This window comes from Camelus bactrianus, chromosome 2 (genome assembly GCF_048773025.1).
Source record: "Camelus bactrianus isolate YW-2024 breed Bactrian camel chromosome 2, ASM4877302v1, whole genome shotgun sequence".
NCBI lineage: Eukaryota > Metazoa > Chordata > Mammalia > Artiodactyla > Camelidae > Camelus > Camelus bactrianus.
Window position 1 is genome coordinate 131645736 of NC_133540.1, and position 26446 is coordinate 131672181.

At 48.4% G+C, this 26446-nt stretch overlaps 1 protein-coding gene across 8 annotated transcripts in view; it reads right to left on the reverse strand.

The window, feature by feature from the left end:
- Positions 1 to 26446, reverse strand: part of EVC2 (EvC ciliary complex subunit 2) — a 122469-nt gene that overhangs the window by 9607 nt on the left and 86416 nt on the right. For 7 of the 8 annotated variants that reach the window (XM_074350474.1, XM_074350493.1, XM_074350491.1 and 4 more), the window contains 3 exons: positions 15222 to 15449; positions 6844 to 7058; positions 4097 to 4184 (listed from right to left, as the gene is read on the reverse strand). In XM_074350474.1, the coding sequence (XP_074206575.1) occupies positions 4097 to 4184; positions 6844 to 7058; positions 15222 to 15449 (531 nt within the window). The other variant, XM_074350498.1, reaches the window with a different exon arrangement.

Here is a 26446-nt window from a genome sequence, read left to right on the forward strand (position 1 = left end):
AGATGGTAGGTGGATGGATGGACAGATAGACAGACAGATGGACTGATGGACGGAGGGGCATAACTATAAAAATGAGATCATAATCCCCATAAAACACTGCTCAGTCTATGTATCTGTGTTGTTGACTGCCTGCCCTTCCCACTAGCATGTCAGCTCCCGAGGGCGGGGACTGCATCTTTTCTGTTTGCTGCTCAAGTCCCGGTGCCTAGGGTAGCCCTTGCCGCTTACTAGGAACAGAGTAAACATTTACGTAAGAACAAAGCTTCTTCAGAGGATGTCGGAGTCTTTGTAGTTAAGCTGACTCCAAGTCACACCTTATGTGGTTAAAAAAGAATTCCACTCTATTGTCTACAAGTGGCCACAGTCATGCTGGAGCCTTGAGGGAATAAAGGAGATGAGTTCAGGGAGGAGCACAGAGGGGGTCCAGCCTCTCCCTAACTCAGCACAGGGAAGCTTCTCGTTTGCTGAGTTAGTACCACTCATTTTTAAATGAGCACCCTGCCCATTTTATTCATGAAGCAATTAGGAAATACTTTGCTTCAAAGGGAATTGTGCAGTAGCCTGAAGTGGAGTGAAGCAGAGCATTTAAAGGAAGAAAAGTTGATTTAAAATCAGCTCCACCACTGACTGGGACCTTGGTTAAGTCACATCACCTCTCTGACCCTCAGTTTCTTCATCTGTCAAGTCATGGTCCCCTCCATGTCTTTTGTCATCAGTGGGCTAATATCAGCTGCCGCTGGGACCATCAACATCACAGAAAGGCTGATGGATGTGCAGCAGTGCCTGGGGGAGGCGCTCCCCACCGCCAGGGTCCCCAGAACAACAGTGAGCATTAACCAGGATGATGTGTGATGTATCTAGCACAGAGCAGGCTTTCAGAGTGTTATCTTGATATCGTCATAAATATGCAAAAAAAGGAGCTGGCAAAGTTGCATAAATATGAAGACATGGATGCTAATGTGGAAAGTATCTTTCATGCAAATTTTGTAATTCAAACTATGTTGTCCCTAAGGCACTGTAATCATCAAGAAATAAATCAGGAGACAGAGAAGGAGAGAGAGAGAAGAAGGTGGAGGAGGAATGAGAAAGATTAGGAGGAGCAGGAAGAGAGGGAGGGAGGACTGGGCTTCCCTGGTTATTCTTTTGCCTGATACAAAAAAGAAACTGGCAAAATACAGGACTAATCCACATAGAGGGTAATGGTTAATTTTATATGTCAACTTGTCTGGGTCACTGAGCCAAGACAGTTGGACAGACATTCTGGATATTTCAGTGAAGGAGCTCTTGGATGAGATTAACATTTGAATTAGTGGGCTTAAAGCAGATTGCCCGCCACATTGTGGGTGGGCCTCATCTAATCAGGTGAAGGCCTGTATAGAACAAAGACTGACCTCTGAGCCAGAGGGAATTCTGCCAGTAGCGGGGCTTTGGACTCAAACTGCAACAGTGGCTCTTCCCTAGGTCTCCAGCCTGCTGGTCTACCCTGCCAGCCTCTTGGACTTGCCAGTCTCCATAATCACATGAGCTAATTCCTTAAAATAAACCTCTCTCTCTCTCACCCCCTCCCCCTTCTCTTTCTCCAACCCCCCACCCAAGTCCTTGTGGTTCTGCTTCTCTAGAAAACCCTCAGTAATACACAGGGCCTGGAAAGAAAGAAATACATTTGACTAGACTTTGCTGGGGAGACTATAAAAGGCACAGGGCGGTGAGAAGAGTCGCCACCCCCTGACTGGCCCCTGCGGTCCAGGGCTTCCACGCCAGCAGCATCTAATCTTTATAGGACCAATTCTTCAGCAGAGTTCACAGTTTAAAAGAGCCAACAAACTAGAAATGAACCTGGATGAAATTCCACGTGTGACACTTTGGCCATCTGTCAAGTCTCTTAGTAATGAAGAAGAAAGAGAGGGGTAACCGAAGTGAGGGTGGGAGGTGGCTCAGTTCGCACAGAGCCCCAGGCCAGGGGCCTTATCTGCTCGGCGGGGAAACCGAGCAGGAAGAGTACACCCTGTGTAGTCACCAACTCCAGGCTGAATCCTGAGCTCCAAGGGTCGGAGATGAGCCCTGGTGCCCTCACGCCTTGGTTTCTCTGTTCCTAAAATGGAAAAGATAGTCCCCAGGTCCCAGCTTTCTGCAAGGAGTAAGTGAATAACAGACACAAGGGCTGGGACGACACTCAGAGCACAGCAGGTGTTCCGAAAACTTCAGCTCCCTCCCCCATCCCGTTTTGAGCTCAGGTAATTCTGTAGCAGATGTGGGGGAGGAAGAACGTGGCTCCAATCCTAGCTCCACCTGGCCCCTCAGTGTGAACTGCAGCAATAATTTCCCCTCTGCGTGACCTGCTTGTGAGGAGGTTATGGGAGAACCTGCCAGATGGTGAGATGAGGGGCAAGTACTCTCCTGGGTCCCGTCCTGGGTAGGCGCTCCCTTGCTGCCAGTATCTAGAAAGCCCAGATCAGCTCTCATGTCAAAGAGGAAAGAGCCACATTAGGTTCACCAGTGACCTGCACACTTCTGGCATTGATCTTGGCTTCCTGTTTGGTGTGATTGGCAGAATAAGGGTCTCCAAGCTGTCCATGCCCAGGACCTGTGAATACGTTGTCTTCCACGGCAAAGGGACTTTCTGTAGAGGTGATTGAGTGTAAGGATCTTGAGCCGAGATTACCCTAGATTATCTAAGTGTGTCCAACCTCATCATCACTTGAGTCCTCAAGAGCAGGGAACGTTTCCCAGTGTGGTAGGTCAGAGAGAGATGTGATGACAATGGAAGAAGCATCAGAGAGATGCAATTTGTTGGCTTTGAAGATGAAGAAAGGGAGCCATGAGCCAAGAAATGCAAGCACCTCTAGAAGCTGGGAACAGCTCTCAGCTGACAGCCAGCAAGGAGATGGGGACCTTAGTCCTACAACCACAATGAACCAAATTCTGCCAATTACTTGAATGAGCAGGAAACAGATTCTCCGCAGAGCCTTAGAAGGAGTGCGACCCTGCCAGCACTTGGGTTTTAGTCTGGCAAAATCCACGTAACACTTCTGACCTACGGAGCCGTACGATAATATATTTGTGTTCGGGTGGTAATTTATTACAGCAGCTTCTGCTGATACTTCTGCTAGAAGTTAATACAAGTGGCAAGCTGTGTGTGCCTGTGGACAGCCTGGCCGATTCTGCTTGGCTGGACACCTGAAGGCGCCCCCATCCCTGCTCCCTGCTGGCCCTCTTTTTGGAGACTGAGGAGGACGTGTTGGTCTTGCAGGCCCTGACCAGCGGCAGGGGGTCCACGGGCCAGGGCTCCTCGGGACACGAGAATTTACTTCAGGGACTTCAGGGCATGTACTTCCTTGGAAAGGAAAGACAGCAGGGTTACTGTCTACTTATACCTTCTTGACCTGAACACAGACACGGTGGCTGGAACTCTAAGAAGGAAAGCTGGGAAGAATCACAGAGTGTGACGATGATGTCATTGAACTGAAGCAAGGTCAGTGACATCCACCTTCAGACGGCTTGTGATTAGCATAAGCCACTGTCACAAATCACGTTTGCTGGGATTCACAGAGACCAGGAAGCCCACCTTAGGATGCACAGAAAACACAGCTAGTAGCAGACGTAGGTAAGTAGTCCTGCATGTGGCTCTGTGAGCACAGCCTTGGGGCTCGGCCTCGGGAAGGGAGGCGAGAGCTGCTGCAGCTCTGGCCAAGAATGAGCCAGAACCTCCGGGCTCAACACAGAAAAGTTGAAAGGTGGGTGCAATCTCATAGGCTCCTTTACATGGCCCAGATTTCAGTGACCAACTTTGTTCCTGGGGGATCCTTCTCTGTATTAAACTTACTTAAGACTGGGAAGAAGGTTTGGGTGCCTGTCCATCACAGAAAAGAAACTGACCAGGGCAATAATCATTGTGGTCACTGCAGCTGCCGTGACCCCTGATCGAATGTCCTCTACGTGCTGGCCCCGGGCCGGGGTTTTCACCCATCTGCTTGGCAGCTCCCAAGATTCGTGTTTTCATCCCCGTCCGGCAGGTGAGGAAATGTGGACTCTGAGAAAAAGGTAAAGTGACGTGCTGGCAAGGGGTGGAGCCAGGGCGTGGCTAACGTGGTCTCACCTGGCCGTACAGGGTCACAAAGGTGTCGGCCTCCATATTCTCCAGCAGGTCTTCAAGCACAACACTGCTCTCTTGCTCCTCTCTCAAACTAGGGTGAAAACAGAGTCTATATGAGTCCAGTTTTGTTGTAAAGTGACCCGATGAGCAGATCATCTAGCTACTTAAATAACAGAGGATCATAAATCTAATCTACAATACATATTTTTTAAATCCGTCAAAAGTTATAGCCAGAAGAAGCTTTTACCTCTTCTTCCCCAGATTACTTTGCAAATAATGGATGAGGCAGGGCCCACAGGACGCAGTGCTCCTCGAAGTGAGGAGCTCTGTAGGAGCCGTGGGGAGACTTTCCTGTGGCTTTGCAGGGCAACCTGTGACCTGTGTGGCTGTTAGCATGACTGAGGCCATCTTGGGTGCTCACAGTTTTTCCTGCTCCTTTGCTGACCCGCCCAGGATGGTGCTGTGAATCACTTCTCCGTTATCAAGGGCTTTGTAGTTAATAGATACTGTTTGATAATCATTCGGACCTGCTGGCCTCTGTGCTCTGTTAGTCCCCAGTGACGAATCCTTCCCTGAGTAGTCTTAGTGCCCCTGAGGCTGGTGACCCATTCACAAGTCTTGACTTAGGAATGTGCGTCCTGTTTCTAAGCACCTACTCTAGGTTAACTATCAACCTGTCCCAGGGGCTCCTCAGCGGCGTTGGGGGCAGCTGTGAGTGCTTCCGGATTGCCATCTGCCTGACCCCACCCTGTAAGTTACCCTGTAATAAACAGAGCCATCGGTTACGTGGAGCTGCCCGCCTTGTTTTTTGGTCTCAAGATGCCTTCTCAGTCCGGTGGGCACTTTCGTCCCCTCTGCCCTCCAACAGTGATCCTACTTTAAACTCTCCACTTTAGCTCCCATGCCTGTGCTCAAGAAGACCAAGATCCGGGGCTTTGTCCACCATGGGCCCTTGTTGAAGTGGGCCCAGAACCACCTCCCAGGGGTGGACCTGGCTCTGCACAGGGGCCGGGTGACACCTTGTTACATGAGGTCTCCATCGGTTTCCCGACTCCCCCACAGGGGGTCTTCGGCCGATCACCTGGCCGATTAAAGTTGGCGTCCCGGGCTATCCATCCTGCATTCTCGCTGGTGAATACACTCCAAACCCCCTGCAGGTACATTTCATGTAAGTAGCTTGATCATCAGCAATTTCCTCCATGACGTATGGAATATACTAGGGTAGAAAATACCCTAAAATCCTCAATCGGGTCTAAATAAAGTCAGCTTCTCTGAGCTCTGATCAAACAGATTCAGTCCTTTACACAATTATTTCAGTTAAACAGAACTGCACTTTGATGCTGTCTTTGCACAGAAAAGCATTACATTAAGTACGTTAAAATCACCTGTATTCTCACCTCCCAGAAATCACATCTATTACAGTTTAGCCTGTATTCTTCCAATTAATTTGTGTGTGTTTTCAAAAATGGAATCATGCACCCTATCCTTTACACATCAATATTATATTCACAGTAGGAAACTATGAAGCTGTTAAAAATTAGGTTTTCCAAAAGATGTGTGACCCCCTACATCCATTGCAGCACTATTTACAATAGCTAAGATGTGGAAGCAATTAGGTGTCCATCCATAGATGAACGGATAAAGAAGACATGGTGTAGGTGTAGATATAATGGGATATTATTCAGCTGTAAAAAAGAATGAAATCTTGACATTTGGGGCAACGTGGATAGACTTGGAGGGTATTATGCTCAGTGAAATAAGTCAGGGACAAACAAATACTGCATGACTTGACTTATATATGGAATCTAAAAACCAAAACAAACAATCAAACAAAATAGAAACAGACTCATGGATACAAAGAAGCAACTGGTGGTTGCCAGAGGAAACAAGGGGTGGAAGGATAGTTCATATGGGTGAAGAAGATTAAGAGATAGAAACTTCCAGCTCTAAAACAAAGAAGTTAGGGGGATGCAATGGACACACAGGGAACACAGTAATGTTGTGACAACTTTGTATGGTGATGGATGGTAACTGGTCTTACCTCAGTGATCACCTCATGGTGTATAAAAATACTGAATCACTATGGTGTACACCTGAAGCTAATATAATCTTGTATGTTAATCATAACTCGAAAATAAAGAGACTTAGGCTCTATAAAGGGGAAAATTTATGTTTTCAAGAGCTCTTAATGCCATGATGTAAAGGCTAATTATCTAATGTTAATTGAAAAAGGAGGCCAAAAACAAGAACAAAGATTGAGGCTCTGTCTGTTTTATAATTTACAAAAGCAGGATATAAAATATTATGTTTATGGTGAGGCCTGAGTAAGTCCTGTATTCACTGCCTGGTCCCAGTGTTGATCCCCAGTCTGCCTCACGTGCTGCGACCATGTAAGATGGTGCCATTGGGGGAAGCTGGGTGACAGGCCCATGGAACCTCTGTGCTAAATTTCTTGTGCGTCTGTAATGATTTCAAAATAAGAAAGTTGAAAAATATAATCTTCTGTAAAACCTCAATGTTAAATATTAAAAAGGAATCAATATCAAATAGAGATTTAAAAAAATCAAGTATAGAAAGATGTCAGGGAAGAAGTATGCTATGAAGTTGGCAGCTCATGCCCAGGTGCTGGGATGACAGCCAGATGGGAGCACGACAGCCCAGGTGGGCCTTGTCCCGCTGAGTCTGAGAGGCCAGGTGCCCCCAGGCCCGCAGGGACCGACACCACACGGTGCCATCGGGCCCTCGCTCACCTCTGCTGGTGGTGCTCCAGTAACTTCTGACCCCTGCTCAGGGCTCGCCGCAGGACCGCGGAGACCTGCCTTTCAGAGTCCGTCTCCTCCGGCTCCTGCAGAAGCCCGGGCCCCTCGCCCGCCCACTGCTGCCGGCTGGCCAGGGCCCGCTGCAGCTGGGCTGCCTCCTGGTGTGCCAGCTGGTCCTCCAGCTTCCTCTCCAGCTCCTGGAGCTCCTGCATACAGAGGGACAGGAGGTGAGCACACGGCAGGTGGGCGGCAGGATGACATCCGCCCTGCTCAGCGCGGCACTGGAAGCCCGGCAGGACCTCCTCTGCCTGCCTCCGCCATCCAGCTGTGCCAAACACTGCGATGAGGCTGCACCAGGGCCTCACACCTCCGGGCCTTTGCACGTGCTGGGCCCCCGCCTGCAGAGCCCTTCCCTGTTTGCCTGGCCAATTCTGAGTCTTCTTTCAAGCGCTGGCTTTAGAAGAAACTCCTCAGGAAAGGGCTCTGTTTTGTGCTGGTCCCAGCCTACGGACCATGATGCTACTGGCTGGAGATGCCAGGGGGTGCTCACCTGGGCCCACACTCCTTGTGGCAGCCCCCACAGACATTTCCCCCACCTGCCACCATTGAGGTTGGACTGGTCCTTGTGGTTCTCCTTATGATGGCAAGACTTGCCCCAGCAACAACCATCAAGGACCTTGAGAAAACCAGGTTTATTACTCACATGTCCTGGAGGGTGCATGGCACAGCCAGGCCACACAGCAGGGTCACAAGTAGAGAGAGAGAACACGGACCTGGGGCTCTGCCTTTTTAGGAGTCAAGGGTCGGGTGTCTGGGGTTTCACTGGGTCACTTTGAAATGCTGAATTTAAATCGTAAGAAGAGGAATTAAGGTTCAGAGAGAGAAAAGAAGGTCACTCAAGCGGTCAGGTAAGTAGGTCAACCAGAGCTTTCCAAAAGGAGGGACTTCACAGATGGTGCAGACTGGCTTTATGGGGCTGTCTAGTTGGCAACCTGTTTATTTAGATGGATGTCTTTGAAATAGATGCCTCCGCAATTAAAAGCTGAAATGCCAGGCACTTACATCACAATCAAAAGAGCTAACCATCAGGCGCTTACCACAGAGTCCCTCGGTCCCTTGGGAGATGCAGACTCAACTGTCCACTCACCACCGCTCGTATTTGCCTACTACAGACTGAACGTTTGTGGTCCCTCACAATCCACGTGCTGAACACCTAATCCCCCGTGGGACGGTGTTTGGAGGTGGGGGCTTTGGGGAGTATTCAGGTTTAGATAAAGTCATGAGGGTGGGACCCCATGATGGGATTCGTGCCCTTCTACGAAGAGGAAGAGACCAGAGCTCCCTCTCTCTGTCAGGTGAAGATACAGTGAGAAGGCGGCCGTCTGCAAGCCAGGAAGAGATTCTTCACCAGAAACAGAATTGGCCGGCACTTTGATCTTGAACTTCCCAGCCTCTAGAACTGTGAGAACAGAAATGTCTGTCATTTAAGCCGTGCAGTCCCTAGCACTTGGATACAGCAGCAGGAGTGTGACCTCTCAGGGGGGCAGGCTGTGTCTCCATCACCCCACCTGCAGCACGTAGCATCACGCTTGGCAGCTTGCACCTGTCGCTGCCATCCATGGGGTGTCAGCTCGCATCCCGCACGATGAAGGCTGTGCTGGAGCAGCGCCCGGGGATGACACCTAACACCGAGCCTACTCAGACCGTGCCCGCCTCCACTCTAAGGGCTCCGCATATATTCAACTCACTGAATCCTTATACCAACTGTGCCGAATACATATTTACTTTCTCTGTTACAAATGGGGAAATTGAGGCGGAGAGACTAAGTCATTTGCAGGTCATGCAATTCTTTGAGTGGCAGAGCCAGAATAGGGGGCCAGGCCAGGGGGCTCCAGGTTTGTGTCCTTCACCCCCAGGCTATGCGGCCTCTCATTGGCCAAAGAGAAGAAACGTGCATTCCGAGCCCACCAGGATCAGAGAATCTGGCTGCCAGAGCCTGTCCGCTGCCCGCTTAGGTGAGTACATAAGAGAAACTGGCAGGAAGGTCCCAGGCCTCATAAAATGCAGAGATGCTGAATCCGTTAGCCACCAGATTGGCCAGCGTTCTGCGTGGGGCTGGAGTGAGGGTGGGGTTTAATCCCAACAGGCTTTGTCCAAGCATCCTCAGGAGACGGTGGTCCTTGGTCCTCCTAAATTTTGTGCAAAACAGTCTGCCTTTCTGCAGAGGAGCAAAGCTGGCCTCAGATTCTCAGAAGCATCTCAAAGCTCCCCCAAGGCCCAGAGACACTGCTCAAAAAACCAGGACAGGAGAGAACAGCTGGAGGGCGAATGAAGTCATAGTGTGGGTGGCGCGTGGGTTTCGCCCCCAGGGCTGCGGCAGTCTTGGGGCTCTGAGCACGGGCTTCCAGCACGCTGAGGTGTCTGATTACGACCATCCTCCTCATCACTGCGCTCCACATGGAAACATAACCAAAGCGCTTCCAACAGCGCTAGTGAGTTTCCAGCAGCATGTTCTGTCTGTGTGCCCGGAGCCTGGTCTGGGACCAGACCTCCACCAAGATGTCGGCCCCAGCCCACCGCACGGGGAGGGAAGGCTCAAACCCTCACCTGCCAGCGTCCACCAAACAGGCAGAGCACAGAGAGCTGGCGGGTCACATTCATTTTCCAAGACCAGGTGAACCCTGGTTAGGAACAGGAAATCAGGTGGGAACGAAAGTCTCCTGCAGGTTGTAAGCTGCAGGTGGCAGGTTCTCCCAAAGGTCAGTCCTGTCCCCCAAGTCCTGGCCGCACCCCTGCAGCTTCCTGCCACTTAGCACCACTGGGATCCAAGACTTGGTTCTAGAACTGTCTTCCTTCATGTCTGCTCTATTCACGACTCTGGGACTGTCTTGTTCACCCTTCTCCCCAGCAGGGATTCGGAGGCTGGGTTGTCGAGGACGTAACAGTAGTCACTATCATCTTATTATTAGTAATGATAACGGCAGTCAGCATGCACTGAATGCCTACACGGTGCTAGATTCGATTCAGGGCATCTTTGCATGAATTAATTTACTTAATCTTCACAAAACAGCACAGAGTAAGAAAATTTGCTAATATCCCGTATTACAGATAAGGAAGCTGAGGCGCAGAGAGTGTTAATAAATCTTTGGAAGTCCCAGAGCAGGGCAAGAGCCCCGGGGAGGAGTGAGTTCAGGTTTCTCTGACTCTGGGCCCATTTCTTGGTTCTGTTGTCTCTGGTAAGTGCTCTGTAGGCATCTGGCGAATGAATGAATAGATGGGTTAGATGATGCCGATGCTGATGACGGAGACGGAAAGACAAACAGACAGACAGACAGTCTCAGGCCTTTTACTGGGCACAAGGGACTGTGGGGCAAAGAGACAAGGCCCCTAGACTCCAGAAACTCACAGTCTAGTGTGGGAGACCGCTGTGCAAACACAGTCACAGTGACAGGCAACAGCTGTCATCTGCTGTCTCAGGGAACTGCAATGGAGGGTCCTTTGAGCACAGAGCTGGGAGAGACCCACTCTGCCCAAGGGAATCACGGACGGCTTCACAGAAGAGGCGGCCTTTGGCTTGTCTTAGAATTCGGACAGGAGTTTGCAGGAGGTGCTGCAGAAGCATCCCAGGCAGAGGCCCTTCAAAGGAGCGGAGGCTTGAATGTGTCTTAAGGGTTCAGGGAGCAGCAAGACAGCCCGGGGGCTAACACGCAGGGTCTGAGGGAGGCAGGGGCCGAGGTGAGATGTTAAAACACAGAGTTGGGAATGGGGCTGTCAACGATCATTTTTAGTCTCCAGAATGATTCCTCTGGCTACAGGGTGGGGGAGACCCGAGTCAGGAAAGAGGGAGGCAGGTGGAAGCCGACGTTAGGGCAGGAGATGGGCTTTGCAGGCAGGGGTGTCGGCTCTGCTCTGCAGCTGTGGGATCCTGTGAAATGAGTTAAGCTTCCTAAGCCTCAAGTCCTTCATCTGTAGAATGGAAATAAAAATACCAGCGGGGAGACGGAAGGTGTACAAACTTAACTCGATGCCCTGGGCTTACTGAGAGCTCAGCTGATGCGAGCTCAGTTGTGTGTTATTTTTCAGGTTTAGGCTTGTCAGGGTAGTGAACCTGGGCAGCGGACGTCAGAAGGGAGAGAAGTCAGGCAGAACTGAAGACGGGCTGCCTCGCAGACTAGCAGAGGGGAGAACAGGGGAAGAAGCCAGTCGGGCTTGGAAAAAGGGATATGCAGCAGTTTAAACCGAGATGGAAATACAGCGCGAACAGTTAGTCTGGGGCCACGTTATCTGTTACGAGTGAGTCCACCTGATTTAAACTTGCCCGTGCTCGCCACTCGGCCCAGCAATTCCATTATGTCCTGCATGTGTCCAGTTTCACGAAGTGAGCCCACATCTTTCACCAGGTGAGGGGAACTTGGTATCGCTTTCTTAGGAGTCATTCTCCCAAAGCATTTCATTTCATGCTTTTTAAAATTCTCCTGAACGTGTAGCAGCTTAAAAGCCCGTTCCCACTGGGAAAGTGGTTTTCACAGAATGATCAAATCGCAGAATGAAAGTCTAACACCGGGAGCAAAACAACAGGTTGGTTGGTCTTCCCTCTAAATGCAAATCGAGCGGAAAAACTGGCAACATACCCATCGCCTTCCCAGGGACTCAGTAATGCAGCATCCTCTGATTTATTATCCTTGCCTCCAATTTGGGGCACTAACTCTTTCATTCTAAACACACTTGAGAATGAACAAGCTCTGATGTTACCCGGCAGGGCTTTAAGATGAAACTGAAAAGGTAAGCGTGCAACAGAAATTCTGATAGAAATGAAGGTCGTCTCAAGTGAAAAGGACAACTGGGTGTTTTAGGGCTGCATCCAGGAGTTTCTCAGAGCGCTTATGAGGAGGAGATGAACTGTGGACTGACGGCCAGAGGCTCCTAGCATCTTATTTTGTTCCCAATTTGTTTGATACTTGACGTTGGACCTGCCCCTCCTCTGAAGCCTTCACCTCCTTCATCTGTAATCCCGGGCAGGCACTCACCTCCACACCAGTCACCTGGCAGTAAGATCTGCTGTGGGTTTTGGGTAAATACCCTGCCGGGATTTCCTCCTGTTATTATCTGCTAAGGAGTTTTATATTGGATGCGTGCTGAATTCAATAAAACATTTTTCTGTGTATACCGAAGTGATCATAGGAGCTGCTTCTTTAATCCGTTAATCTGATTAACTTTGTACATGGGTGTTTTAATGCTAAGCCAACCTTATATTCCTGGGGAAAATTCTATCTGGCCGTGCTGCATTACTTTTTTTTTACAGATCGCTGGATTATGCTAATAACATTTTATTTACGACTTGTACATCTATGTTCATAAGTAAGACTGAACTCTGCACTTTCTCATACTATTCGTGTCTGCTTTTGGTGTCAAAGTTATCTGAGCTTCATGAAATGAGGACTAGTCCGTATTTTTTTTAAAGTTCAAAAATAATTTGCATATGAGATTGGAAAAATGTGCTACCTTAAAGTTTGGTGGAGCTCACCTATAAAACTATTGAAGTTAAATATTTGTACACGTGTATCGGAAGATTTCAGAACTACTGGATCAGTTTCTTTCATCGTAACAGGACGACACAGATTTTTTTTTGACTTGAGTCAGTTTTGGCGAGCTATTTTTTTTCGAAAAATTTTCAGTGTTTAAATTCATCCACACAGAACTATTGTTCATAGAATTCTCTTATTTTTTAAAACTCGACTGTACCTGCCTTGTGTTATTTTTTAGCCTTCTCCCTTATTTCTCTTTTAAATGATCACTCTTTGCCAGATATTTGTATATTTTATTAGACTTTTATCAAGAAATGCAACTTCTCACTGTCTTGACTCTCTCTGCAGGAGGCTTTGCATTTTGTTTACACTCTTTCCGCCTTCTACTTTCTAAAGCTTCCTTTGTGGTTGTTTTTCCCCTAATTTCTTATATGATTTGAATTGTGAGCTTTTCTTCTTTTCTCATATAAGTTTAAGGGCAAAATTTCCCTCTAAAAACTGCCTAAGCTGAATCCTGCAAGTTTTGATACGTTTGTATCTACATTATTTTTCGTTCTTTGAATTTTGAAACTTCCGTGATGATGTCTCAGATCCATGAATTATTCAGAAGTATATTCTACAACTTCCAAAGTATGGATGTTTTCATCTTTTAAAAAACTGATTTAAACTTAATTGCCCCTTTTCAAAAAGACGGTCACCATGATTTTGCACGATCAATTACTTTTCAACTGTCCCAATGTGCTGAAGAAGAACGTATGTTTGTTAAATGTTGGCTGTGAGATTCTGCACAAGTCCATTAAGTCCAAGTTGTTAAATGTGTGATTCGGTTCATCTGTGTTTTCGCTCGTGTTTCGTATGATGAACAAGTAACCACAGAACGAGCTGTGCTGGAAATTCCCCGCTACGACGGCGGGTCTGTCGGTTTCTCCCTGCTGTTTTGTCAGTTTTTCTTTCTTGTTAGTTTGGGTCTTTTATGACATCTGTGCAAGTTTAGAATCACTCTGCTCCCCGGAGGAATAAAATCGTTACATCATTCTGGCATTGTCTTTAATTTCTTTAATAATTTCCTAAGTTATCATTATACATCCTGTGCTGATAATTCAGACGGCGAAAGTCTTTGAAGATTTTAATCTGTTGGGGTTTTTTTGTTGTTGTTGTTTCTCCTGTGCATAGGTCATCTTGCCTGGCTTCTTCCTGTGTTCAGTGACCTTTTAAATTTTAACTGAGAACTCATATCTGGCTGAACTTAATCTATGGAAATGCTGAAGCACCCGGATGGAGAATATCTTTCTCTGGGCAGTATCTGGTAGCTTCAGCCACGCACCAGGGGCAGCCATTCAATCTGGAACCACTTACATTTAAATTTATCACTTTGGAGATTTCCTTACTGAATGGGCTGACGTATTTTTGGAGTCCTTCTTCCTGTCAGGAGAGGCTTTGATGGCAAATTCACAGAAGGGAGCGCCCCCAGCAGAGCTGGACGCGGGCAGCTTTTATCCTGGTGGCTTTTGACCACAGGTGGCTTTCTCCTCCTTCCCTCACTGGGTGGTCCGTCTCCTCAGGACATCCCACAGCACCCCCTCCTGTGCCTTCAAATTAATCCCCAGGTCCCTGGGTTCTTGGTTTCACCCTTTCCCCTCGGATTTCAGCCCCTGAATTTGCTTTCCTCTCCCTCTGTGAGTTCAGGTTTCTCCAGGTTACCCTTGGCCCTGGGGGATTTTCACATTCTCTTGCAAACTCACAGAGCACTAAAAAGCCTGTTTATTTTTATTTATCCAGCATCTGGATGTTTGTGCTGGAATATCAACAAAGCTCCCTTCCTTCCTATCCCTAAGAACAGTTGTCCGAGCGCGGGGCGCACAGCGTTTACTGGAAAAATAGCCTTGGACTTCTCAGCGGCTAACGTCATTTATGACTTCTCTAAGGAAACGTGGGAACCCCCGTTAGCAAGATCAACCAGGACAGCCCGTGAACATGACCTGGCGGGCTGAAGTCAGAAACAGATGCATTTCTAGCTCCCGTCTCTTATTAGCCACGCAGATCTCAGAAAGAACTTGACCTGCCACCCAAACCTCATTTCTTCACCTGAGAACTGGGCACGGGAACAGTACCCACTTGACAGCATGGCTCAGTGATTAATCGTCATAATGTATGACAAAAAGCATAACTGCCAAGCGGCATAAAACTGAAGCTAAATTAATCATGCTTAAAGGGTCACCTTAAAGATGCATGATTAAGGAAAGAATATTCACTCTGAAATGGGAGTACACGCTTTCCCAGTGCACCAGTGCCTGCCTGCCGCACGCGCCGCACTCAGCAAACGTGAGCTACCTTTCCTCGACAGAAGCAACTATGATAATGTATAAGATTCTAAAATTACACATAAAGGACTAAAAATTGGTCCTCAAAACAGTTATGTCGATAGCTTCTGTTTTATGAATATACCTCTCAATGCCTTGGGAAAAATGCAGCATGGAGACTAAAGCTAATAATTAGAATTATGACAATAAAAAGTAATCCGCTGCTTCACTGCGTCTAAGGTGCCATTATTTGAAAGCTAGATGGCTATTTTTCAGAGCTCGATAAAAGAAACAATACTGTTGCTGGCTGTCAGATGCATCCGGGTTTCTCAGATGTTAAAACGCTAAAATTCAAAACATGAGCTTCCTCGGGCTGCGGAGTGCCTCGGGCTCGCGTGTAAGTTACTTCACCTAACCCTCCCCGGGACCTACGGCGGAGACAGGACAGCTGACCGCCCATCTGACAGTGGGAGAGATGGAAGCATGAACCACCCAGGGATGCGATGTGGCCTCCGTCCCCTTCCTTCCCGGGTCCTGCACTCACCGGGCTGTGCGACTCCAGGATCTGTGCGCAGGCCGCCTTGGTCAGGGTCTCCGACTCGCTCAGCTCCTCCAGGAGCAGGTCCTGGAGGGTCAGGAGGGCGGTGTAGGCCCACAGCGTCTTGGCCATCCTGGCCGCCTTCTGGAACTGCAGGGAGACCAGGGACTCGGCAAAGCGCCCCTCCTGGGCCTCCAGCTGCTGCACTCTCTCCCGGAGCAACTCTCCTCGGACCTGGGAGGGGCCGGCCAAGATCAGAGAGCGGTGAGTGGAGGGAGGCGGAGGAGGGAGCGCACAGCTTACAACCAGCCCCCGTGTTTGTACTCGCGCAGGCAGTCAGCCGGTTATGAACTTGGACGCTGAGGACGGTCTCAGTTACAAAGCAGCAGCACCGAAATCCGCGGTGTGTAACTGAAGACGCAAGGGCATCTCTGCTTACAAAGGCTCTGCGAGGCTTTTGGAGTCTAGCTGTTCATTCCGCATTTATCCCTCTCAGAGGTAAATCAAACTGTGCTGCTCTCCAGCGCAAAATCCGTCGAAACTCTCCAACCTAAAGGATGAAAGTCCAGTCTTCCTAACACGGGCTCTGAGGCCCTCCCACCCAGATCCCAGCTCGGGCACAGCTGGAAGGGTCTGGTGTGTTCTCCTGCCACCCCCACCCCCACCCCCACGCCTGGGACTTCGCTCCTCCTGATGGCTCATGGCCATACGCACCATGCTTTTTGCGTCAACTGTCTGAGCTCTTTGCTGTGGTTGAAACTCCCAGCATCCTCGTCCTCCTGAAAGTCTCCTATTTGTCCTTTGGATCTCTGGTTCCCAAATAGCCTCTGAAATATCCTCACCCTGCAGGTTTGCTGCCCACTTCCCTGTTTCCTTTGTTTCCCGCTCTTCCCCCCAGCTGGTACCACACTGCTTACCCCGACAGGACAGAGCTCCTCCCAGGGGAGCAGCACCTGAAGGTCCCGTAGCTTCTAGATGAGTGAATCCATTCACTCCACTCATTCACTCAACTAAATAGTTCATTCCGGCATCTACGCATTTCCCAGCCCTGTTTCCACTACCTCCAATGCTCTCTCTAGAAAACTTGCTATCGTGAACGATGTAGTCTAACACTTCTCGGATGTCACCACCTAAGACCCTAAAAACAGGTTCCTGTAAGCATATACCCCTCTCCTTTGCATAGGGAGCTAAACTACCACCCCCAGAATAGCTTACACAAACACAGTATCTCACTGAAGCCTTTCATTTTATGTATAAAGGTTTGTGGGATTATACTCACAAGAGCCTAAAGTCAAAGCAACCCAAGTGCCCCTCAACAGATGGTCTATAGAATGGAATATTATGCAGCCCTAAAAGGAAGGAAATTCAAGCACATGCTACAACATGGAAGACATTATGCAGAGTGAAGTCAACCAGTCATGAAAGTACAAATCCTATATGATACCGCTACATGAGTTCCCTAGAATCGTCAAATTCATAGAGTCAGAACGTATGAAGGTTGTTGCCAGGGGCAACCAGGGAGAGGAGGGAATGGGGGTTCGTGTTTAACATGGACAGAGGTTCAGGCTGGGAAGATGAAAAAGTTCAGGAGGTGGATGGTGCTGATGGCTGCACACAATGTGAACACACTTAATGCCCCTGAACTGGACACTTAACAAAGGTTAAGATGAGACGTTTCATGTTATGTACCTTTTACCACAATTTTTAAAAATTGAAAAAAAAAAGTTTGTGGAATTTTGTGTCCTGCCACATAACCTATTTTTAAGATTCATGTTTATATTCAGAGGTTTTAGTGTCATTGACACAGGGAGAGATACTGACATGAAGCACAGGCTGGCAGGAGGCGGTGGCCCGAGCTCTCCCGCGGCTGCACCACTTCCCTGCACCCATCGTGTGAACTTCAGGGGGATGCAAGTCCCAGTTTGGAAAGCTCAGACTTAACCTCTCTGATCTGTCTTGGAGGAAAAACTCGGACGCAGCAGGAAGCAAAAAAGAGCCCCAAAGAAGCAAAAAGCCCACTTTGGGTGTAGTTGGCTGGGGAAGAAAATTCTGCTGGGGACCTTCAAAAGCTTCACAGAGAGGTAGTGCTTGCCACAAGCCTTGGAGAATGAGGAAGAACTACAAATGAGGCCAGTTCTTCCAAGACACGCTGTGGGCGTATTTGGTTCACAGAACAGCCCACCCCCATCAGGGCTCAGAGACAACGATGCACAGAATCACAGCATGAAAACAGCGCCTCTGGAAGAAACAGGTTCACTTCCTGGCTTGAAAGGGAACATGAAGTCTTGTTCTCAAAAGGATGCTACTAGACCCCGATCTTTCCCTAGTTTGGAGATCCAGATGACAGTCAATGATTAGTTTCCATGGTAACTGCAGATCACTGGCCTGTGCCTTCATGGTGGGCTTTCTTCAAAGGCCCGCAGCCGTACTCAGCTTGTAGGAAGAAGTTTGCGCAGCTCATACCGGTGCTCCAAGGTCCTTGCAAGACTGGGCAACGCCCGATGAGAAGGAGACTCAACAGTGTGTCTGATGACTTCTATACGGGGACGCTTGGAAGCTGCCTCTAAAGGGCTTTACAGATGCTGACAGTCTTCCAGCAAACTCCCTTTTCCCACAGTCATTTTTTCACAGTAAGTTTGCAAACAGAAAATATACTTACACCTTTGTTCATTAATCCAAAAAAAATTTAATGAGCACCAAACATGTCTAATATAAAGGAGTGTGTGATGCACCCAGGGGATGGGGAGAGGGCAGAGAGGAGGCAAAGATGAACCAGACGTGGGTCTGATCCTGAAGGAGCTCAGGGCTGGGGAAGGAGGTAGGCACCAGGCTGCCGGGCATGGGCTCCAGGGCCAGACGCTGGGTTGTGAATTCCAGCTCGGTCACTTACTAGCTTACTCACCATGTATCTTGGTGTAACTTTCTTCATGTTGCCTACGTCTGGGATGTGCTTAGCTTCTTGAATCGTGGGTTTATAGCTCTCATCAAATTCGGGAAATGTTTCGGCCATCATTTCTTCTCATGTTTTTCTGTCTTCTCTTTTCTCTCCTTCAAATCCAGTTTCCGCTGTATACAGGTGACTTGAAGTTGTCCCACAGCACACTGATGCTCTGCGCATTTTTTTTGTTTTCATTTTAGGTAGTATATATATTGCTATGTCTTCAAGCCAACAGCTACTGTTTTTTTTTTCTGCACTCTCTATTCTGCAGTTAATCCTATTTGAAATATATATGTTACATCACTCATGTTTGTGTGTGTGTATATATATAAAATTCATAGTTTTCATCTCTGTAAGTCTGAGTTGGTCTTTTCTATCTACCATACCTCTACTTAACATGTTTTGAACACATGAAACAGTTTATAATGGCTGTTCTAATGCTCTTCTCTGCTAATTCTGACATTGTGTCATTCCTGGGTTGGTTTCATATTTTCCTGCTTTGTTGCCTTCCTGGTAATTTTTAACTGGGTGCCAGGGATTATGAATTTTATCTTGTCAGTCATGGGTATTTTTGTCTGTCTATATGGTACAGAAAATTCTTGAGTTTTGTTCTAGGAAGCAGGTAAGTGACTTGAAAAGTTTGATCTTTTCTGGTCATGTTTCAAAGAATTTTTTAGGTAGGACCAGAGCAGAGTTACGTTTAGGTCCAATAATTCCTGCTAATGAAGAAAGACCTTTCTGAGGACTGTATCAGATGCTTCATGAATTACGAGGGTTTCTAGCCTGAGTGGAGGGAACCCTTACTGTTCCCAGCCCTGTGTGAGTACTGGGAACTCTTCCCTCTAAACCTCAGGGTGGTCCCTTTCCTGGCTTTGGGTAATCTCCCAAATGTGGGCAGAGCAGTTCTCAGCTGAGAGCTCGGAGGACCCAGTGGATAGTCGAGTTGCCTCTCGGTGCGGTTCTTTCTTTTCCGGTCCTCTGTCCTGTGAAATCTAGCAACTTGCCTTCCCCGAATCCCAAGCTTTGTCTTCTTCACCAGATGAGATAGGAGGGAGGGGGGCGGGGCACAACCTCTGAAGGAATGACACAGCAACTGAGGACAGGATGCACTGGTTACAACCAAGACGGCAGAAGATTCGACTTCCAGGTCACCTGGAGCCTCACGGTGCACCCACAGCTGCCATGATCATAAAAGGCCAAAAAGTGGGCGAAGCCCAGTTCCTGGACATCCCTGCCCCTTCCCCAGAGTAGCTGGAATAACCCTCCTACTCATCAGTGTATGAAATGACCAAGCCCATAGGAACTGACCGCACACCTCGCCGTGGCTCTCTCGGGCCTTCCGAGGCGGCCCGCACTCTGTCAATGGAGTGTGCATCTCCCTGAATAACCTTACTGTCCCTTCATGAGGCCTCGCTCTTGAATTCCTCCCCGCAGGCGACAAGAACCCACCCTCTGGCAGCGCTGGGACACGGCCAGGACAGCCTGTTACCTTCTCAGGCCTGGACACTCACAGGCTCACGTCATTCGGTTCCTGTTTCTCAGGGGACTTTTCACTGTTGTCCAATATTTTAAAAACCATTGTTTTATACACTTTGTTCATTGTTTTTTGGTTTTTTTCTTTGTTTTGTTTTATGTGAGGGGGTAATTTGACCCTTTAATTCCATCTTGGCCAGAAGCAAAAGAAAAGTTCCCAGTAGGGTTATTTTGATTACTTAATAATCTACCTCTTTTAATTGCCTATGCCAGTGCCCACCACACTGGAGTGCTGAATAATGGCTAAGTGCAGTTATTGTTGGTATTAATTTCATTATTAAAGGTAGAGTATGGTCAGTGCCATAAAGGAGGTCCATATATAGTGCTATGATATTTTATAGGATGGAGCAGGGAGAAGCGTAAGGGACGGTTGTAAAGACATTGGCATTTGAACTGAGTATTGAAGGATCCAGGGGTTCAGGCAGAGGGAACAGCACAACCAAAGGCACTGGGGCAGGAGGGCATGGGGTCCCTATAGGGTTAGTGAGAGAGTGAATTAGACCAAAGCTGAAGAGTGGAAGGCAAGGCCATGGAGGTCAGACAGAAACCACATCACAGAGGTCCTCGCTGCCAGGTGAAAGTAGGCAGCCTGCTCTGGAGGGCGCAGAAAGGGCTACGGCACGTCTATTAAAGATCCTAAGAGGAAATCATGTGTGCTGGGCAGGTGAACGAGAAATGGAAGCAAAGTCCCCTCATGCCACACCTGCCACGAGCTCAGATTTTCACGTTACCTCCACGTGGTCACAATCTTCCCCACCCTTGGACAGGCAGTGGCTCAAACTTCCCGTAAAGCCTAGTCCCCTGCAGAGGTGCAGGGCAGGGGGAGGTGGCCACGAGGGACAGCTCCTTTCATTTCTGCAACGTCCTTCCTAAAATGCGGGTAAGTGTGAAGCCTTTTGTAGGTGCAGCAACAACAACCCCGACAGTGAAGTGAAGAAAAGACTCTCCAACATCGCTTTCTCCTTCGGCAGCTTAGTTTGTTAGTTCTCGCACCATAAGAACGTGAGGCTAAGGAGGGCTTTCGTCCTTGTCTAAAAGAACTCCCGGGAGAAGATACAGCTTTGCATTTCTATGAGGTATTAATGACAGGCTTAGTTAAATATTCAACCTACCTAAAGTAATAAAAACTCGTTTGCAAAATAATATGCCGCAAAATACTCTTATTTTAAACGTGAAGTTCAACTTCCTTGCTAGTTTCCCTGACAGACTGTGCCTTTCGAAGGCCTAGTTTCTTACTTGCAACGTGATGTCCTTTAAACATAAAATCAACCTGACCACCAGCAAAGAGTTACTGGGATTCCAAGTTCAAGACGTCAGACCTCTCCTCCTTGTGTAAGTTTAGAAGCAAATACAACTGGATATGTGGGTGAGCCAGACAGATGGCAAACGTCAGCTTTAATATCGATGAAAACTAGGTTGGAGCATGTGGCTCAGATGTGTCTGCAAATGAACAGACATCTCCCCAAACAGCAGGCCTCCCGCAGGTTCACCACATCCTGGGCAGAGAATGGGGCCTCCTGCAGGCAGGCTGGCTTCCAAAGAGAGGCGGGAGCCGCACTGAGCACGCCCAGTTCCTTCTTTACCCCCACCAGTCAGATACCCCCCTCCCTGGGGAGAAGTGGGCAAGGAAGGAAGAGAGGCCAGGATGTCACCCATGAGCAGAGAGGAGTCACATCAGGAATCGCTCGTCCAAACGCTGGAAGGAGATGCTGATGAAACGCTCTTTAAATATAAGCAGCCAGCTGTATTCACGTGGCTGGCCCTCCCAAAAGGCAGGTCAGTTTAAACCAAGCTTTGCCGGACGGGTTCAAAATTTAAGACCCTCTCCTCCATCCTGCAGCAGGAGGGGCGTGGACTCAGTAAAGGTGTGCTGGGTTAGTATTTGCTGAATGAAATAGCACCCTGCTAAAGAAACGTCATTACTGCTTAAATTTAAGATAGAAAAATTGAATTCTGTGCCTGGAAAGACACTGCCACCCACCCCATCATCTATTTAATCAAAGTGCAAAAATCTCAAACAAATTAAGAGTCAGCATAGTTTTGTCTGTTTTGTTTATGGAGATCTGTTATCTCTCATCTACACGTTTACCATTTAACTAGCTGTGAGCTGGGAGGGAAGGGGGCAGGGCACAGCCATTCAAGGAAGGCCACAGCAATTAACATCAAAATGGTGGGAGATTCAGCCCCCAGGAGACCTTGAAGCTCAGGATGATGGGAGATTTAACTTCTAGCAGATCTTGAGCTTCATTCTACGCCCATTGTAATATATTAACATGGTGAATAACACGCCCACAGGCGCCATGGGAGTCCCAGGGCTGGCCACAGGCGGTCAAAGGGTGGGAAATGGCCAACTTCCTGGGAATCCTAGCCCCTTCCTCTTAGACTGGTCCTTCCACTTATTAGCATATAAAGCCACCAGGCCCGTAAAAACCAGCAACACGATGCCTCGTGGCCGCCCCCTCTCTCTCTCTTCAGAGATGGCCCACACTCTGTCTATGGAGTGTGTACCTACTTTAAATCTGAGCACCCAACCCCCACACCTCGTGGCCTTTCTCTTGCCTTTCAATGTTCTCTCTGAATAAATCTACCTTCACTCAACTGTGGCTCACTCTTTAATTCTTCCCTGTGCGAAGCCAAGGACCCACACTTGGCGGGACACGTTCCAGGGGCTCAGCCGAAGCCTGGGACACGGCCCTTCTCACGCCCCACATCTGTTCTCCTGCATCAGCTGTGTGACCTAGAGAAGTGTCTTAAGCTCTCTGAGTCTCAGTTTTGTGTGAGAAAAGCAAACAATAAAATGACAGGAGACAACGTGTAGCATAGCATCTGGTATCTAATGAGCCCCCAATAAATAGTGGCATCATGCTATTACCACTATTATTTTTATTATGATTATTATCATCAGTTAAATAGAGTTGCCTTTGGGATCAGGAGAGAGATAAAAGTAACAGTTTACAATATGGGGAGATTTGTTTCTTCCTTTAAAAATTTCTTCATTTGTAATTTTAAAAAATCCACAATGTAGAAAAAGATTTGAAAGAGTAGAAAACTAACAAGATGGTTATTGAGTTGTTCAGGCCTGTGGTTTTAGGAAGCTGCGAAACTTCCCTTCGAACGAGGCTTCAGGGAGATGGCCTTGACAGGTCGGCCTTGAGAGATGAAACCGGGGCGCGAGTAGACAGGAAGAGGACCATCCGGAGGCTTTCCCAGTCTTTGCAGGTGGATGGACGGATTTTCCCACCTGTTCCTAAAATGCTCTCCCTGTCCATGTACCTTCTTCCCTAATCTTTATAAGGATTTGTACCATCAGCTTTCTCTCTTGTCAGGTCACCTGAAAATGAGCCCATGATTTGCATCCTTAAACTCTAGTCTCTTCTGAAACGACAGGGGTGGGCTGTTTCTGACAGAAGTGCCACCCGCCCCTGCCTAACCGCCGAGGCAACACAACAGAAGCTGCGGTCGATCGCAGTGCAGGGGATCTGCTCCTGGGGAAGGATTGCTTATGAGGTGTGCAAACACGGCAGATCGCGAGACCTGGGAGCAGTGGATGGAGAGTGGATGGGTGAGTGGGCATACGGTCGACGTGCCACCCAGATGGAGGGCAACATCACGACAACACCAGAAGTACCGGTGAGCAGAAGACACAGTCACGTCAAGTTCGTCTCTATTTAAATGTCCCTCAGGAGCACTGATGCGAAGTTTAGATACACTCTGTGCAAAAACAACAAGAGAACACACCCACGGTTAACTGAAATACTGCCCTCATTTGCCGTCAAACAAGAGCCTGCCAATGGGATGCGGGGACGGGCATCGAGAGACCTGTGCCTTACGCCCTACCACTCGGGAGCCTCGGGGTCCTGGACAAGCCTCAGCCTTTCTGAGTGCCGGCATTCGCACCTGTGAACTGCAAGCAGTAAGAGGTGCTCTACCTGCCTCCCCATGGCGGGGCGTGGGGCGCACGCAGAGGTTCCAGGACCACCCGGGATAGCGAGGGGTCGAAAAGAACCCAAAAGTCCATTAACTGAGGGCTGGTTAAATCACTGAAGGCTCGCGTGCACCGTGAAACGCTGTGCTGTTGGAAAAGCAGTGAGGGAGCTCTGATGAACCGATACGGAAAACCTTCAGGTTTCAGTGTTAAATAAAAAGGAGAGGTGACAGAAAGACAGACAGACAGATAGAAGATAAATGTAGAGAGACAGACAGATCTATTTCTAATAGCTGGAAAGCAAAATGAGCCTCACGGTTTGTGCTGCGCACCTGCTCTGCTCTGTGGACTGGCTTCCCCATCAAGGCGGGAGGAAGAAGACACTTTCTCTGTCCCGGTCAAGGCATTGAGCAAGTAAGCCCTTGGCCGGGGGCCACTGTGAGTGGCAGCCTTCCAGTCCTGCAGATCTGACGAACTACCCAAGCTCTTGAGTCTCCTAGATGTCAAGGTAGGCGTTTGAATGTCCCTTTACCAACTGGACCCCCACCTCCACGCAGCCCTCCTTGGCTCCCCTCCAGGAAAGGGCGGTGGCACTGACCTGGCCGGCCACTGTGGAGAGCGACCTCTGACTGCCTAGCAAGCCCACCCTGGGTCCTCATTCCAGCTGAGGCGTCTGGCCGCGGGCCCCTCAGTTCACAGAAATCAATCTGGCTCTCGACAGGGGCTGGGCCGCCTCCTTAACTTCCATCTCACGCTTACAAGCAGAAGGAAAAGAACAGATCAGACTGAGCCCCGGCCCCCAAACCCCAGGGCCAACGAGAGCAGCGGTCAGGAGGGGAGGACTGACAACAGAGACCGCCTTCCAGAACTACTCATGAATGCGGCCCTCCTAGCAGTGTCTACGAAGCGCCTGATCTTCTCAGTTTTGCCTCAAAAGCTCCGAGCAGCTCACAGTAACCTTCCAGGCTTCACAAGACCTGGGTCTCCCCTGCCTCCTAAGTGCTTCCTTTCCTGCACCGAACAGAAACGTGCAGCCTTTTTGAGGACAAATAAAGCCACAAGCGAAGCCTCAGCAAATTCAAAGCATCATCATCGTAGGTACTTTGTTCTCAAACTGAAACAGAATAAACGTAGAACTCGGTAACAAAAGGCTAAGGGTTTTTTTTTTGTTTTTTTTTTTTAGGAGCCGTTAAAATTAAAAATCGGTAACAAAAGGAAAGGTTAAAAGCTACGTCCAACCATGGCAGAGGAACAGGGAACAAATTTACCCTTTAACCAGATTCACTTTCCCACAACTAGAAAACTAGACAAATTACATGATGCATTGGTTTCCGGACACCAAACAACAGGCAGCACAGGGATGGGGTCCTTGAGAGGAAGGAGATGGACAAGGTGACCCCACAGCGCCCGGCTCGCAGCCCGGAGGCAGTTCCTAGACCACGACAGGGTGCGGAGAAACCCGGGGGGCGGGCAGCGGGCCCAGTGGGCTCAGAAAACTAAAGCAGAGTTGGGAGGCCACTGAGTCTAGAATTTGTGGGGCAGAGTCCCAGAGAGGAGGGAGCTGCACACACAGAGAGATACCCAGAGATTTGCAAGGGTGCCCTCAAGACTTTGAGTCCTGTGTATACTTGAAAAAAAAAAAAAAAAAAAAACCTCTGCCAGGCTAGGGAAAGAGCCAGAAATAACAGGCAGAAAAATTTCTGGAGCTCACACAGAGCTGGGAAGAGCTTGTGCTCCCACTGCCTAGAATGAGAAGACCCTTTAACACACCGAGTATGGGCAGAGTCCTTAGGAGGGTCTCGTCTCAGCAGTGGGGATAGTTAGCCCTCGACTTAAAGTAGCTCTTGAGCCAGCCCAACAAAGCTTAAAAGCAAGTCTTGAAAGGATAAAATGAATCCCGAATAACACACCTACATGCCCAAACTACAACACTATTAAAGAAAACACAAAATCCCGTACCCAACATGTAACATCTACAATCAAAAATCGCCATGCATGCGAAGCAGCAGGAAAATGTGATCCATGGTCCAGAGAAAAACCAACCAATGGGCATGAGAGCGATGATGGAATAAGAAGACAAGGACATGGAAACAGTGATAAGGAAATGAAATGAAGTGTAAGGATCAGAAGGGAGGCCACAAAGCTGTGATTATTTGCAGGCATTATGACTGACTACGCAAAAAATCAACAGACAAATTCTCACAATGATCCTAAGAGGTCGGTGTGTCTAGTATCCACACTGGAAAGATGAGTACTTAAGGGCACAGAGTGGTTAAGTAACTTGTTCAGGGTTACACAGCTAGAAAGTGGCAGGGTGAGGGGCTTGGACCCAGTGGTCTGGCTCCAGAGATAGAACAAAGGAAAGACATAAACACTAGTAACATTTCTTTATCCCAGCATCATAAAAGCCCAAGATATCACTGAAAATAGGCCAATCATTCACAATTGCAACCAAACCTACAACGTACCGAGAATCACCACAAGGAACACCCGAGACCTGAGGCAGCCCTTGTGGATAAAGTGGCCAAATGATTTCTCACCCAAGTTGAGGGTAAAAGGGAGAGTTAATGGGAAGGGACGTGAGGATGACAGGGGAGACTGGGACTGTCCCAGGCATATCGAGATGTGTGTTCACTCTACTGAATGGAAGCAAATGTAAAATCTACTAAAGGTCCTAAAAGAAGATCCAAATAAAATAAGAAACATTCCACCTTTTTGGAGGGAAGGTAATTGTGAAATTAACCTGTGATTTTAGTTCAATCACAACAGAAATTCATGTTGGAACTTGATTAACTTATTCTAAAACATACATGCCCTGCAGAGTCTTCCAGGTGT